The sequence below is a fragment of the Pseudonaja textilis genome, chromosome 2 (genome assembly GCF_049901715.1).
Source record: "Pseudonaja textilis isolate UNSWEBS1 chromosome 2, rPseTex1.2, whole genome shotgun sequence".
NCBI lineage: Eukaryota > Metazoa > Chordata > Lepidosauria > Squamata > Elapidae > Pseudonaja > Pseudonaja textilis.
The window spans coordinates 84703309-84716243 of NC_141991.1; the positions used below are offsets into that span (position 1 = coordinate 84703309).

Below are 12935 nucleotides of genomic sequence, written 5' to 3' on the forward strand. Positions count from 1 at the left end.
TAAGGAGTAAATTAAGGAGGAAACAATTAAGGAGTAAACTTGGCATGAATAATGTTTACATTTTTCAGACATTAAATGTGAAAGATACAATAACTCCTATATCTTCTGGATAATATAAAAATCCAAGGGAAAAAAGTCAGCTTCATTTAACTTTGCAATTCTTCTTGTTGCTAAAGAAGCAACAAGAAAAAAAAAAGTAGAATGGGTCCATCAGGAGGAAATGGTTGTCAGAATTATACACTCTGATTTTACTAGTGTTCCTCAATGCTTTTGTTTTAAAAATATTTCAAAGAAAGTTCCAAAAATACGAATTATGTGCATTCATTTCCTATATAGAAAATGTAGGGAACTCATTCCCCAAAGTAAGTTAATAATCAATAGATGTAAGATTAAACTTCTAAGATTAAATAGCAACTGGACTTTCTGGTTTTTCTTTGAAGATGTTTCACTTCTCATCCAAGAAGCTTCTTCAGCTCTGAGCAGAAGAGACTTCTTGGATGAGAAGCAAAATGTCTTCAAAGGAAAATCAGAAGGTGTAGTTGCCTCTTAGGAAAATAGGAAAAAAAGCACTTTTGGGACAACCTGATCTGGATGACTGAGAATCTCCATAGACTTCTAAGATTAAACTTACCTTTAGTTAAACTATTCAGGCCACTTAAAAAACAAATACACTTTCTGATTCAAAAATAACAATATGGTATTAGTGAACAATATGGTATTAGTGTCATTCTGCTGAAATTTATATTTGGGGAGCTTTAGCAAATTTATACTCAGTGAGGTTCACAATGAAGAAATGCATGAAGAATTGCTGGAATTCTCAAAGTCACAAGAGGAAAGATGTTATCTCTGTGATGGGGGTTCTAGAAATGCATTTTAATACATAATCCTTGCCTTTTTTCAAAGGATGAACTGTTCTAGTTTTTCAGGGGTTAATGATTAAGTAATGGAAACATATTAAATGAAGACCATAATGCTTCAATGAACTAACTGGCTTGTTAACAATAGACACAAGTAATGAGCTTGCCCAAGCAGCTTGTTAAAAAAGGCAGTCTGTTGCTCAATGGATTTAGAACTGATCGATATCAAGTCTTATGATTAACTAACTGAAGACTAATGATTCACCTGAATTTATAGCCAATGAAGCAGAGAAGGGACAAGGGAGGAGGAGGACCAGAAAATCATAAAGAGAGTTAAGAGTGCGTCAAAAGAAATGTAACAGTCACTAATGGGTTCGTTCAGATGTAAAAGCTGCTAAATTAGAATGCCTAATTAAATTCCACAATAAGCAATGAAGTCTTCACTGGACATGGCAATATCATCTTTTTATTATTTCTTACAGCACACGTTTGTGTTATCTTCTAATAACTAGAAATGTAAAAAATATGGAACATTGTGAATCTGGAACTAAAAGGAAATGTTTGGCAGCTCTTCTGAAGATAGAAATACTTCAGGTATTTAGCATTACCATTGAATGAATTACTGCATTCCTGTACTTATTGTCAGTAATAATAACAATAAATAAGGATATTTTACAGCTGCTTTTGATAAATTTTAAAATGCTTTAATGTTTAAAACATTCCCTGATAATCCTTATTAATACTTTTTGTATAGTTAATCTATATTCATCTTCTCCAGAAGGAGCGTTGGGCTTACCTGAAACGCATCTTCTAGTTGTACAGGAGGAGAATCGAAAGCGTGGCTGACTCCTGCTTCCTTGCTTAAAGACGGAGTCAATCAAAGTTTAGTCCAGCCTCCTTTCCACTGCACATGCACAGTTTTTGATGAAGGCTGATGATTGACTTGGAGAGTTGTTTGGTGCTCGTTCTTGACCGTTCTGAGGACTAACTATCTAAGGGTGGGATTTGGATTCTCCTCCCGTACAAGTAGAAGATGCGTTTCAGGTAAGCCCAACGCTCTTTCTCAGTTGTATGGATCGGAGAATCCAAAGCGTGGGACGTACCCAAGCTAATTGTCCTGAGGGTGGGCCAACTCCTTGTCCCGAGCCCCCATCTCCATGTGAACTCTTTGTAGCACTCTTCTTCCAAAGGATGCTTCCGCTGATGCAAATGTATTCAGTTTATAATTTCTGATGAATGGAGATGGTGACAACCACGTTGCTGCCCTACAGATCTCATCAATTGAGGCCTGTGTGTTCCATGCCGCTGATGTGGCTGCACTCCTGGTTGAATGTGCCATTATGTTACCCAGCAATTGCAATAATTGGCTTTCATAAGCTTTTGTGATACATGTCTTGATCCATCTGCCTATGGTAGGTGGTGAAACCCTTAGTCCCAACGAATTCACTCTAAATTCAGAATTCAGTCTCTTCCATTTTTTTAATGGGCCTTGTTCTCTTAATATAAATGCGTATAGCTCTCCTAACATCCAAGGAGTGCCACTTCCTTTCTCGGCTATGGACTGGTTCTGGGCAGAAGTCTGGTAGTACTCACTCTTGTGCTCTATGGAGCATAGAATTGATCTTTGGGATAAAGGTTGGGTCTAATCTTAATACTCCCTATTCAGGTGATCTATACAGAGGTCCTCCCTCATGGATAATGCTGCCACCCCTGAAATTCTTCTGGATGATGTAATGGCTATTAGGAAGGCCACCTTAAAGGTGGGTGAAGGTAGTCCTACTGACCTCAGCGGTTCAAAGGGCTCAGTCATGAGTGCCCTTAGCACCCTTGTCAAGTCCCAAGTAGGGTACTTGTGTATCACTGGTGGCTTTAGATTGGTTGGTCCCCTGATGAATGTGCAGATTAGGGGCTGTCATGAGAGGAACTCTGAGGTCCTGCAAACCAACACTGAAGCTATCGCTGCTACCTGCCTCCTTAAGGAGTTAGGGGTTAAACTCTTCTCCAGGCCTTCCTGGAGAAAATCCAGCACTTGAGTAACTAACACTGTGGTTGGATCTATTTGTTTCTTGGAACACCAGGTTCCAAATGCTCTCCAAGTAGCATCATAAATTCTGTTGGTTGATGGTCTCCTGGATGCCTGGAGTGTCTGTATTACCTTGTCTGGGGGAATTCTCCATGGTCTAGAGACCAACACATCTACCAGATCCACGTACCAAGACCTCCTGGGCCAGTGAGGTGCTACCATTAAGACCTCCGCCCCCTCTTCTATCACTTTCTTGATTACCCTTGGTATCAAGGGGAGTGGGGGGAATGCGTAGCAAACCCCTTCTTCTCAGAGTGCATTGGTTCCTTCCATTCCCTGTGTTGGGAATCTTGAGTAGAATCTCAGGAGTTGTGCATTTGCTGGCATCATAAACAGATCCAGGACTGCTCTCCCGAATCTGTGCGACAGTTCCCTAAACAGGTCCGGGTGTAGGCGCCACTCTGAGTGGTCGACCATTGTTCTGCTGAGCCAATCTGCCTGAACATTTCATGCCTCTTTCACGAAACAATTGCATTTTAGGCAATTTTCTCCTTTCAACTATTTTTCCCAAAGAAATTTCTGATAATATGAAGAAATTTCACTCTTTGAGTAGCAATATGCTCAGTATTTTATAGCAGATGACATCAGGTTCAATCTAATCTTAGTCAAATTTCGACTTAGTTTATCAGCTTTAAAATAGATTTGAAATACAGGTTTTTTATTTGGGGTGGAAAGCTCCTGTACTTTAGCTGCCATCCAATAACAGTAAACAAAAAATTGTTACTGCTCATTAAAAGAATGGACTAGATCTAATTTACACAATGGAATAATTAAAATGCTACAATGTTTTTGAATGTGTTCATGAACAAGATGTTCCCCCCAAAATGAGAGGAAATAATTATAGATTTTACTGCAGCATGTATTTCTGAGAGGCTATTTTGTAATATTTCAGACACTATCATTTACTATTTTATTGTTTTTTGTTTGTTTTATAGAAACTGGTTGTATTGTTGTTGTGAACCACTCAGAATTATTTAAGATGGGCAACCAGATAAATCTTTTAAATGTAATAAAATAAAATGGATCAGGAAAGAAATCTCTTTAGGAACATAGGCTTACCTTTAAAAATGCCTTCTTTTCCAAAGTATTCATTATGAAGGGGGGAATGGCTAAAAGACAGCAAGCAAAAGTTTTGTGCTTAATAATTTCATGCTATGCTGTATGCTACTTTAAGAATAAAAATATTTTGACAGGTGACTTAAAAGTTAAACATTTCTTCAAACATATAAATAGATAGAATAGAACATTTAGCAAATCCTTAGAGCAACTTCCAATAACATAAGAAATCTAATCCCTAGAATTTACTAACCATAACCTATTGTTAGTAAGTCTTGCTCTATCTCTTTCTCTCCCTCCCTCCCTCTATCTCTCTGTGTAGATATATATGAATATGGGAACACAAGTATGGTTACAACTACAGGATTAAGAGTGAGAAAACCTAGTCTTCCTTTATGCATGGATGCTATCTAGAAGATTTTGGGCCAATCATTCTTCTCAGTTCTATACTGGAGTTGAAAAATGTCCACCTACCATTCTTAACTAGACTAGCATGGTAGATGATGGTCCATATCTTTCAGAGAACACACTTTCATCTTGCACTTGATTGATTTGGGCTAAGCAAACATTAAAAATGGAGTTCCAAAGTTTGTTCTAGATGTCTAGGGATGAGTTGTGTTTGGACCTCTAGTAAGTTTTTTATGTTAGCTTTTATGTTTCTTACAGGGTTTTTAAAAAAGGTCTTTTAGGTTTTATTATTGTTTATGAGTTGTCCAGATTTTTGCTGCATAAGATGGATGCCTATACCAATCTTTTAAATAAATAACTCTCATATAGAGAGAAAAATATGTTTTTGCAAATAAATATACATTTGCGGTTATGCTGAGAATGTTAGGCTTCAAATGCACCCCAAATTGGGTTTGGCTTATCTGTGACTATATATGACAATACTTTTTAAAATTACTCATACATATTTTCGGTTAAAGCCAAACCAAAATTCCATGAAAACTATGCTACTTAAATATAAGTCAATTGTGAATATTTAAAATGGAATTTAGTTTGGAAAATACTATTTATTGGTAAAAAATATGAAAACAAATAATGTCCTTAAGAAAAAAAAAGAACATTTTGAGAGCTGCCTTATCTGTGGGTGGTGTATTTTCGATGATGTTTTGATTATAAATCTGAGGGTTTGCAGAAAGGCTCATCCATCAGTATACGTGGTTTAAAGAAATGAAAGATAGTGGATAGCAATACAGAGGATTCTTATCAAATTAAAATGTTGGAAATTAAACAGACTTTTAGGAATATTAGACTACCAGCTAGCAAACTTCTTATTACATGTATCCAGAGGGATATAGGTATGTATGTAATCTCTAATACATTCAAATATTGTTATAAGAGTTGATCTCTTCAAATTTTTTTTCAAAATGAAGAACTGCATAGGCTTTTTCAAGGCTGTAATTAGCCTCTTTTGTAAATTTAATAAAGAGACATGAACTTGGTCTTGGTTTACTAATTGTAGTTCTTCTTTAATTTTTTAAAATTCAGCCGCTTCCTTTGAATATCCAGTAAAGAGTCCTTATTCATGACATCTACTGGGCCTGTCACTAGTATTTTCACTTTCACTTTTCTCTTTCTCATAATCCATACTTTTAAAACCCAATATTTCTGATTCTATTTTTTCATCAAGCAAGATATGTTTCACATCAGTCATTCTTTCATTAACATCCTTTAAACATAGCCTATCCATAGAAGCAGACATCATTACTGACCCTGTTGATATTTGGCTACTACTTTCTGGCCCCACTCTTCAAAGTTCTTTTTTAATATTTCAAATGACAAAGTGTTTTCTGTTATTTTATAAATCCGAATCTTAATCAAGATTAAAAGCAGTGATTTTTGATATATCAAAATGAAATACACATGTACACGTTTCTTATAAGAGCTGTCTACTCTAGGGGTGTCAAACTCAATTTCATCAGGGCTGTGGTTGGGAGCTGAGTCGGTGTAGCAACTGGTTGGGCACGGTCAATTTGACAACACTCCCCAAACTGCTGGCATGTTTCCTCTTTGCACTGGATAGACCAGGCTGAAGCTACGCTGGCCTGATCTTTTGTCTTCACACTGGTTAGACTGGGCTGAAGCTACACTGGCCTGATCTTTCCTCTTTGCACTGGTTAGACTGGGCTGGCTTGATCTTTCCTCTTTACATTGGGTAGACCAGGACGACTTTGCAGGCTGGATCTGACCACATTGCAGGCTGGATCCAGCCCACAGGCCTTGAGTTTGACTCCCCTGAACTAGTGTACTTGCTATTGAGCTATCTGTTACTTTCCTGAGGGAAGCAAAATGGTATCAGAAGTAGTTCTAATTTTTACGACTTGTTAGAATATCAGCATTAAACTTAATACAAGTTGGGACACACCCATTCCTGGAGCAGCCATGAGGATCCTTGAAACCACAACTTGTACAATGGCCTGTTGAGCAGCTTTGGATGATTCACCCAGTCTGTTCCCATTTTCATCTGTAATGGGAATACCATACTTTAGTTCCCTGTTGGGTTGTAAAAGAAAAAACAAAAAAGAAGAGCTGAAGAAGATGATTGCTTCATTCTTAAAGGACTCCAAATGTTCATATCAATATCCTTTCAAGGTTAAATTAATATTTGATAATCATTTCTGAACTTTTAGTGATAGTCATTCCTTATAGTACGTGAAATTCAGCAGCATCCATAGGATATGCAGAATGACTAAATTGGCATCACACCATCATGACATAAGCCGAGCCTCTTTTCTTTGTGCATTGTGATATTGCACAGATGGATTTTAGATACACAGGTAGTCCTCAACTTACAACAATTCATTTAGTGACCATTTGAAGTTACAATGGCACTGAAAAAAGTGATTCATGACTGATTTTCTCATTTACAAACATTGCAGCATCCTCATGGACACATGATCAAAATTCAGATCCTTGGCAACTGCCCCAGGATTGTGGAATCACCTTTTGCGACCTTCTGCCAAGCAAAGTCAATGAGGAAACCAGATTCATTTAACAACGGTGCTATTAACTTAATAACTTCAGTAGTTCACTTAATAACTGTGGCAAGAAAGGTCAAAAATAGGGCAAAACTCACTTAACAACCTTCTCATTTATCAACAAAAATTTTGGGCTCAATTGTGGTGGTAAGTTGAGAACTACCTGTAGTCAATAAGACAGATTTGATACATTGAAAATCAGTTCCTCAAATTTCAATAGCAGAACAGCTAAGTAATATGTCCACCCATACATGACTCTGTGTAGTTAACAATTAAAATAAAAAAGCAATAACAACAAAAACATTTGAAATTAAAACCAAAAGAATTAGCATAAAGTAACAGCTGAGAATACACACACACACAAAATGTGTTTATCCATACTATCAGGAGCCCAATCTAGATGGGAAAAAACAGTTTTTAGTGCCTTGCAAAGTGCCATGAGTATCTTTTAGATATTATATTATATATAGAGGCACAGTGGTTAGAGTGCAAGCTACTTCTGCTGACAGCCAGCTGCCTACAATTTGGCAGATCGAATCCCACCAGGCTCAAGGTTGTCTCAGCCTTCCATCCTTCTGAGGTGGGTAAAATGAGGACCCAGATTGTTGGGGGCAATATGCTGTCTGTGTAAACTGCTCATTGAGAGGACTGTAAAGCCCTTTGAAGTGGTATATAAGTCTAAGGGCTATTGCTATGTTTAATCCTTATTGTTTTCTGTTTATGTGAAGTTGCTTTGGAATACCCTTTCACCACTTCTCACATGCAGCAGTTCCTTGCAAACAGGTACATTCCTTGGATCGATTGCTGCTGGTAGATCTAAATGACAAGACCATCCTGGCTTCCAAAGTTTGAAAAAAAAAAATCTCTTGCATAAGCAACTTGGAGAGTTATACCTCCCACAGAAAATGAAACTAAGCATTAGGTAGGGGCAAGCATTTCAAAATTCTTTTTCGTTTAACTTAAAAATGACGTATTTCATACGAACATGTTTAGTGTGTGTGTTTATATTGGAAGCAGTTATGATAACTGCTGCCAAGAAGCCCTGAAGGTTTATCTTACCTTTGCCTCATTAATGGGATATTAATACAGTTTGCAGCAGCTACAGCAGCAAAAGGAACAAAACGTCCTATAAGTGGTGAAACATGCTGTGGAAAGAGAAGAGAGAGTCACCTGAATATGGCTAACCCTGGTTAATTTTTTTTTTAATTTAAGAATTTTGACTTAAGCCATGAAGTAGAGCAGTGAAAAGTCTAACAGTAATAATATTTTATGACCAGCTGTCTGAAGAATGCAGATCAAAATAGCAGAGAATGTGTTGTAACAGTGTCTCTCAGTAATGTATTTAAATATTTTTCCTTACAAGAAATTAAGGATAGTTTCTCCCACAGCATTTTTCTGAAAGTAGACACACTGTACTATCAATGAACCCAGAAGCAACAGTGAACTTAAGCAACAGTGAACAGTTACTGTAAATTCAGTACCTTGTGACAGATTTTAGAATTATGCTACTTTGGTCTATCAATGAGTCACAATTTTACTCAGAATTCTTTGTGGGTTTTTTTTTTCTCACAGGAAAGATTCTTTTTACCCAATTCATGAAGTGGACATGAAAGATACAGACCCTGCATAGATCATGAGGATTTTCTACAGGGCAATTTGAAGGAGGATTTCAAAAATGTAACATAACTTTCAAGAGCCAACTGTACTCAGTATTTATGGGCACCAGCTGCTTACATATTTTCAGTACAAATTGTATTCTCTAAGGAGTTGTGTCTGATGACACACTTATTTACTATTTATATTTGTATATATGAATATGGTTCACCTCGAGCATATGAAAGATGTTATATAACATTTTCACAACAATCTACACGATAGTCTCAAACAAGGAGAGAATAATGGAAATACCTTTGTGAGTGCATTCAATCCTAGAGCAGTTGCAACAGCACCTGTGGTAGCAGAAACATAGGCCGTTCCCAGCTGGCTAAAATAAAAATAGGAGTGTTTGTATCTGTATAAGAACCACATGCTCTAAATCTCATTTTTTGATTCTATACACATATCTGGCACAATGCAACCTATTTTATGGCAGCAATACAAATGTTGCCAAAAGATAAACTAGGGCAACAAAATGTTTCTAAAGTCCTTTTTCAAGGACAATAGGACTGATAAAGCAATGGAGAATGTGGATATTGCCCTTAAAAAATATGCTACTTTCACTGATTTATCTTAATGGACTTACTTGTTTTATTATGAATCTGCCTAATCTGTGCAGCATAAACACTTTTAATACCGTAGCTCTCCTGAATTGGTCAGCTGGATATGTTTCTTTTTGTGCATTACTTCTGAATTATAAAATACATTTTTCTTCCAGTTAGTATTGATTTTTCCTCTTTTGGAATTTAATTCACATACTTCTCTTGGATTTGATCTCCTGAAATTATTAGTTGATCTTTTAATGCTGTTTTATTCATTAGTTATGTAAGTATGCTACATCGTGAAGGCTTTCAAAACAATGGGATATATGTGCCTTTATTTTAGTCTCACAACAACTCCTCTATAGGGTAGGTTGGGCTGAAAGGTTGTGTAAAGCTCAGTTACCCAGTGAATTATTGTGACTGTGAGTAAGCTTGAATCTACTTTTCCTGTATTAAGATTTGTGCTTTTCTTACTTGCTTACATTTATTGGAATTTTTTACTGACTAGATTTCACTATAACACTTGTAGAAAAAAAGATATCTACACTGAGCTTTAAAATGTCATGGCTCTGTAGCAGATCCATTCTCAGGAATCTAATGTTTAAGTCCAGGAAACATCTAAGGAGTATTTTTGGATTGACAATTCATATCCAACCTTCCCAAGAGTGGCAGGAAGCCACAAACTGACAGCTACACCAGAGCTGTATAATTTGAGACCCAGAGCTATGTGAGGCCCCGAAAAACCTTTGCTGGGACACCTAGTACTCACCCAAAGTTTGCTCCTAATTGTAATTTTTAGGTGGCAGAAGGAGGAAATTATTCAGAGGAGTGTTAACATAATAACTATATAATTCAATTTTAACCATTTTAGATTATAATTTGTTCTAGCCTTGTCTCCTTGGAGTGTATCCCCTGGCTTGTAACTCAAAGGCCAAGTGTGGCCTGCAGCTTGTGCATCAATACTTGGCTATATCTTCTATAGAAAGTGGCTTCAAGTAATCTAAACCTACTGTACTTTCAATAAAGTGATTTAATATAATAGATATTTTCACAACAGCTGAAAGAGACAGACTAGCCTTACAATACTGCAAGGCCAATGCATGCTCAAGGTGTGCTCCAGAGGTGGTATTCAGCAGGTTCCAAACAGTTCTGGAGAACCAGTAGTAGAATTTTTGAGCAGTTTAGAGAACCAGCAAATACCACCTCTAACTGGAAATTTTACAGTATCTTTTCCCTGCCATGCCCACTAAGCCACACCCACAGAACTGGCAGTAAAAAAATTTGAACCCCACTATTGGTGTGCTCCTATTTAAGATTAGACTGCGCTTAGGAAAAAATATTTCAGTCTGTGCTTTCTACCTTCAATATTGACTTGGCATTAATTCCAAGAAAAAAAAAAACACATGGCGGTGATGACTTGCTGAAGCCAACTATGCTTGGCTCAAGCATAGTTCCTTGACTTGCTGAAGATCATTGCTCCTAGCAATACACTCCAGGCTGCTCTGTTCAAAATTTAAATGCAACTCCTGCCTATTTGTCTAACATCTCTAAGCAGTTTCCTTTTATATTCCACTTCTATATTTCCCAGGCACCAGTTTATATTTTTAAATCACCAAATATTTACAAAACTCTCGCTGAAGTTAGGAACATCACAAACTATAACAGTCAGTTGCACATGGCATTTTGAAGTGTTCTGATTCGCATCAGCTGAAATCCATAACGAATGACTTAGAATTGTTTAGTGACCTAATTAGTCTTTTTAACAATGCAAATGATCTTGCGGGATGGTCAACATGCAAAGGAATTGTGTTTAGTACCAGACAGGAATAACTCGGCAGTCATGCATCTAGTAGCATTTTTTATGCTAATAATAATTTACGTGAAGGGCTTTAAATGTTTTAAATGCACTATATGCTTGTTATATATTACTGTTATTAAGTTAGCATCATTTCTATTTTACCCCATTATAGTTTACCTTGTGCTTATATGTCGTCACGTCAAGCCATTCTATGAAAGACCACATTGCAGATTTAATAATAATCTTAACAAAGCAATTTATGATCCATTATCATTATAGTGCTGAAAGCCATTCAGAAAAAGCAGAGAGCTATCTTTCCAGGGCATGCAATTCTCAGTAGTGTGCAGATCTGAAACAACTTGAAATGTACAATGATTTTGACCCTCCTTTCTGTATCATGGTGATAATTACCATGGCTTCTCTTTTCTCTCTCTCATTTTTATGGGAGATTCTTTAAATATTAATCTATTAAATTAATAAAGCTGCAGCATCAGGTCTATACTGACTCAATACTATCACAGTAATTCGAAACAACTTTTAAATCCATAGCAATTCTAGTGGCACAATATTTTCTACACAGTTCGTGTTAAGCTTCATATTAGACCTAGCTTCAAATTAGAGTGCATATTTTATTCAACATACTTGAATTATCTGCTTGGTGCATCTTGATGGCTTTACCTGACATTAATTGGAGCATCTCCACTCCTGTTGGTATAATTTACAATGGCATTGAAGGACTGATTAATCCATTGCCAGAAGACCACGGCTGGAGTTGTTCTTGGAAGAAGGAAAGGACAATTAATTTTTTTATAAAGTTTGATATGAGCTCAATCTGATAAAGTAGATAAAATACTGTAGTGTATTTATATTAAATCTATCTAGATGATAACGAAATTTCATCCTTTAAATGTAATTTGATCAGATTAACTCAAGAGTGAATCAAATTATTTTGGGCTGAACAAATTCATTCTGAACTATCAAAACAACTAAGGATTACTTCACAGAACAATGGTGTTTGCCTACACAAAGTGCAGAAATATACACACCTCAAGAAAAATGTTACAGTTGGAATATAGCCACCACTTATCTTATGGGGCCAGATATGTCTGCTATTTCCTACAGTGTGCCTTCCTAGTTTGCTACAGCCAATGTCAGAAATGCAAGCTGTGGTAACTTTTTGAGGGTGGAATGGCAGAATGTTTTCCATTGCTTGCTAAAGTTTTAATAAAGCATTTCCTCCTTTACCTCAGCTCTAAATCCAGTAAGTTTTTAGAACAGTTCTGGAGCATGACAGGAGAATGATGGGAGTGTTTGGATTTTTGAAGACCCAAAGCCTCTATTATCCTCATTCTTATGTTTTCAGAATGGTAATTGAGGAAAAGGATCACAGCAGAGATTTGGGCTACCACAGCAAAATCTCTGGCACATCTCCTTTATTGTTTATGAAAAGAGAAACCAGCTATGGCCTAAGGCCTCTGGGAAGTTCTTTCAGAATTGTTCCAAAGAAAGAAAAATGTTTTATTCATCCTCTCTGTTACTGTAACAGAGTTTTAACTGTTATTCCAATTCACTTAGAAATAGTTGATAGAAAATTAAGCTATCAGACAAAATTTAACTATATTTCAAATGCTCAGAAGTAGGAAAACATAATTCCTTTTGTTGTTGTTGTTATAAAATCCAGGACATAAACAGATATGCACCCAGAAGTACAAATGCCTACCATTAAAAAGGTATAAAGCACAAAATAGGCACAGATAAATAACACATTCTGAAGATGTATTGAGATGCCACTATTAACAATCCCTAGACTAGACCTGTCAACAATCCATCCTGATTTCCCTTTGTTAGGTGCTTTAAATAGTTTTCCTAATAGGACAGGAATCTGGACACCTCATTGTAAATGTCATGATAAAAGACAGAAGCATCCGAAGGTCGTGCCATAACTAATTCCAAAGAAAATTG

General features: G+C 36.5%; 1 protein-coding gene and 1 long non-coding RNA gene across 6 annotated transcripts in view; one reads left to right on the forward strand and one right to left on the reverse strand.

Moving 5' to 3' along the window:
- Window positions 1-12935, reverse strand: part of SFXN1 (sideroflexin 1) — a 34163-nt gene that overhangs the window by 11636 nt on the left and 9592 nt on the right. For all 5 annotated transcript variants that reach the window (XM_026696395.2, XM_087924502.1, XM_087924504.1 and 2 more), the window contains 5 exons: window positions 11652-11750; window positions 8886-8961; window positions 8037-8122; window positions 6365-6492; window positions 4000-4049 (listed from right to left, as the gene is read on the reverse strand). In XM_026696395.2, the coding sequence (XP_026552180.1) occupies window positions 4000-4049; window positions 6365-6492; window positions 8037-8122; window positions 8886-8961; window positions 11652-11750 (439 nt within the window). The remainder of the gene's footprint in view (window positions 1-3999; window positions 4050-6364; window positions 6493-8036; window positions 8123-8885; window positions 8962-11651; window positions 11751-12935) is intronic.
- Window positions 1196-11752, forward strand: LOC148126942 (uncharacterized). Its single transcript, XR_015741753.1, has 3 exons — window positions 1196-1451; window positions 8366-8445; window positions 8550-11752. It is a non-coding gene; the product is annotated as an uncharacterized LOC148126942 (long non-coding RNA).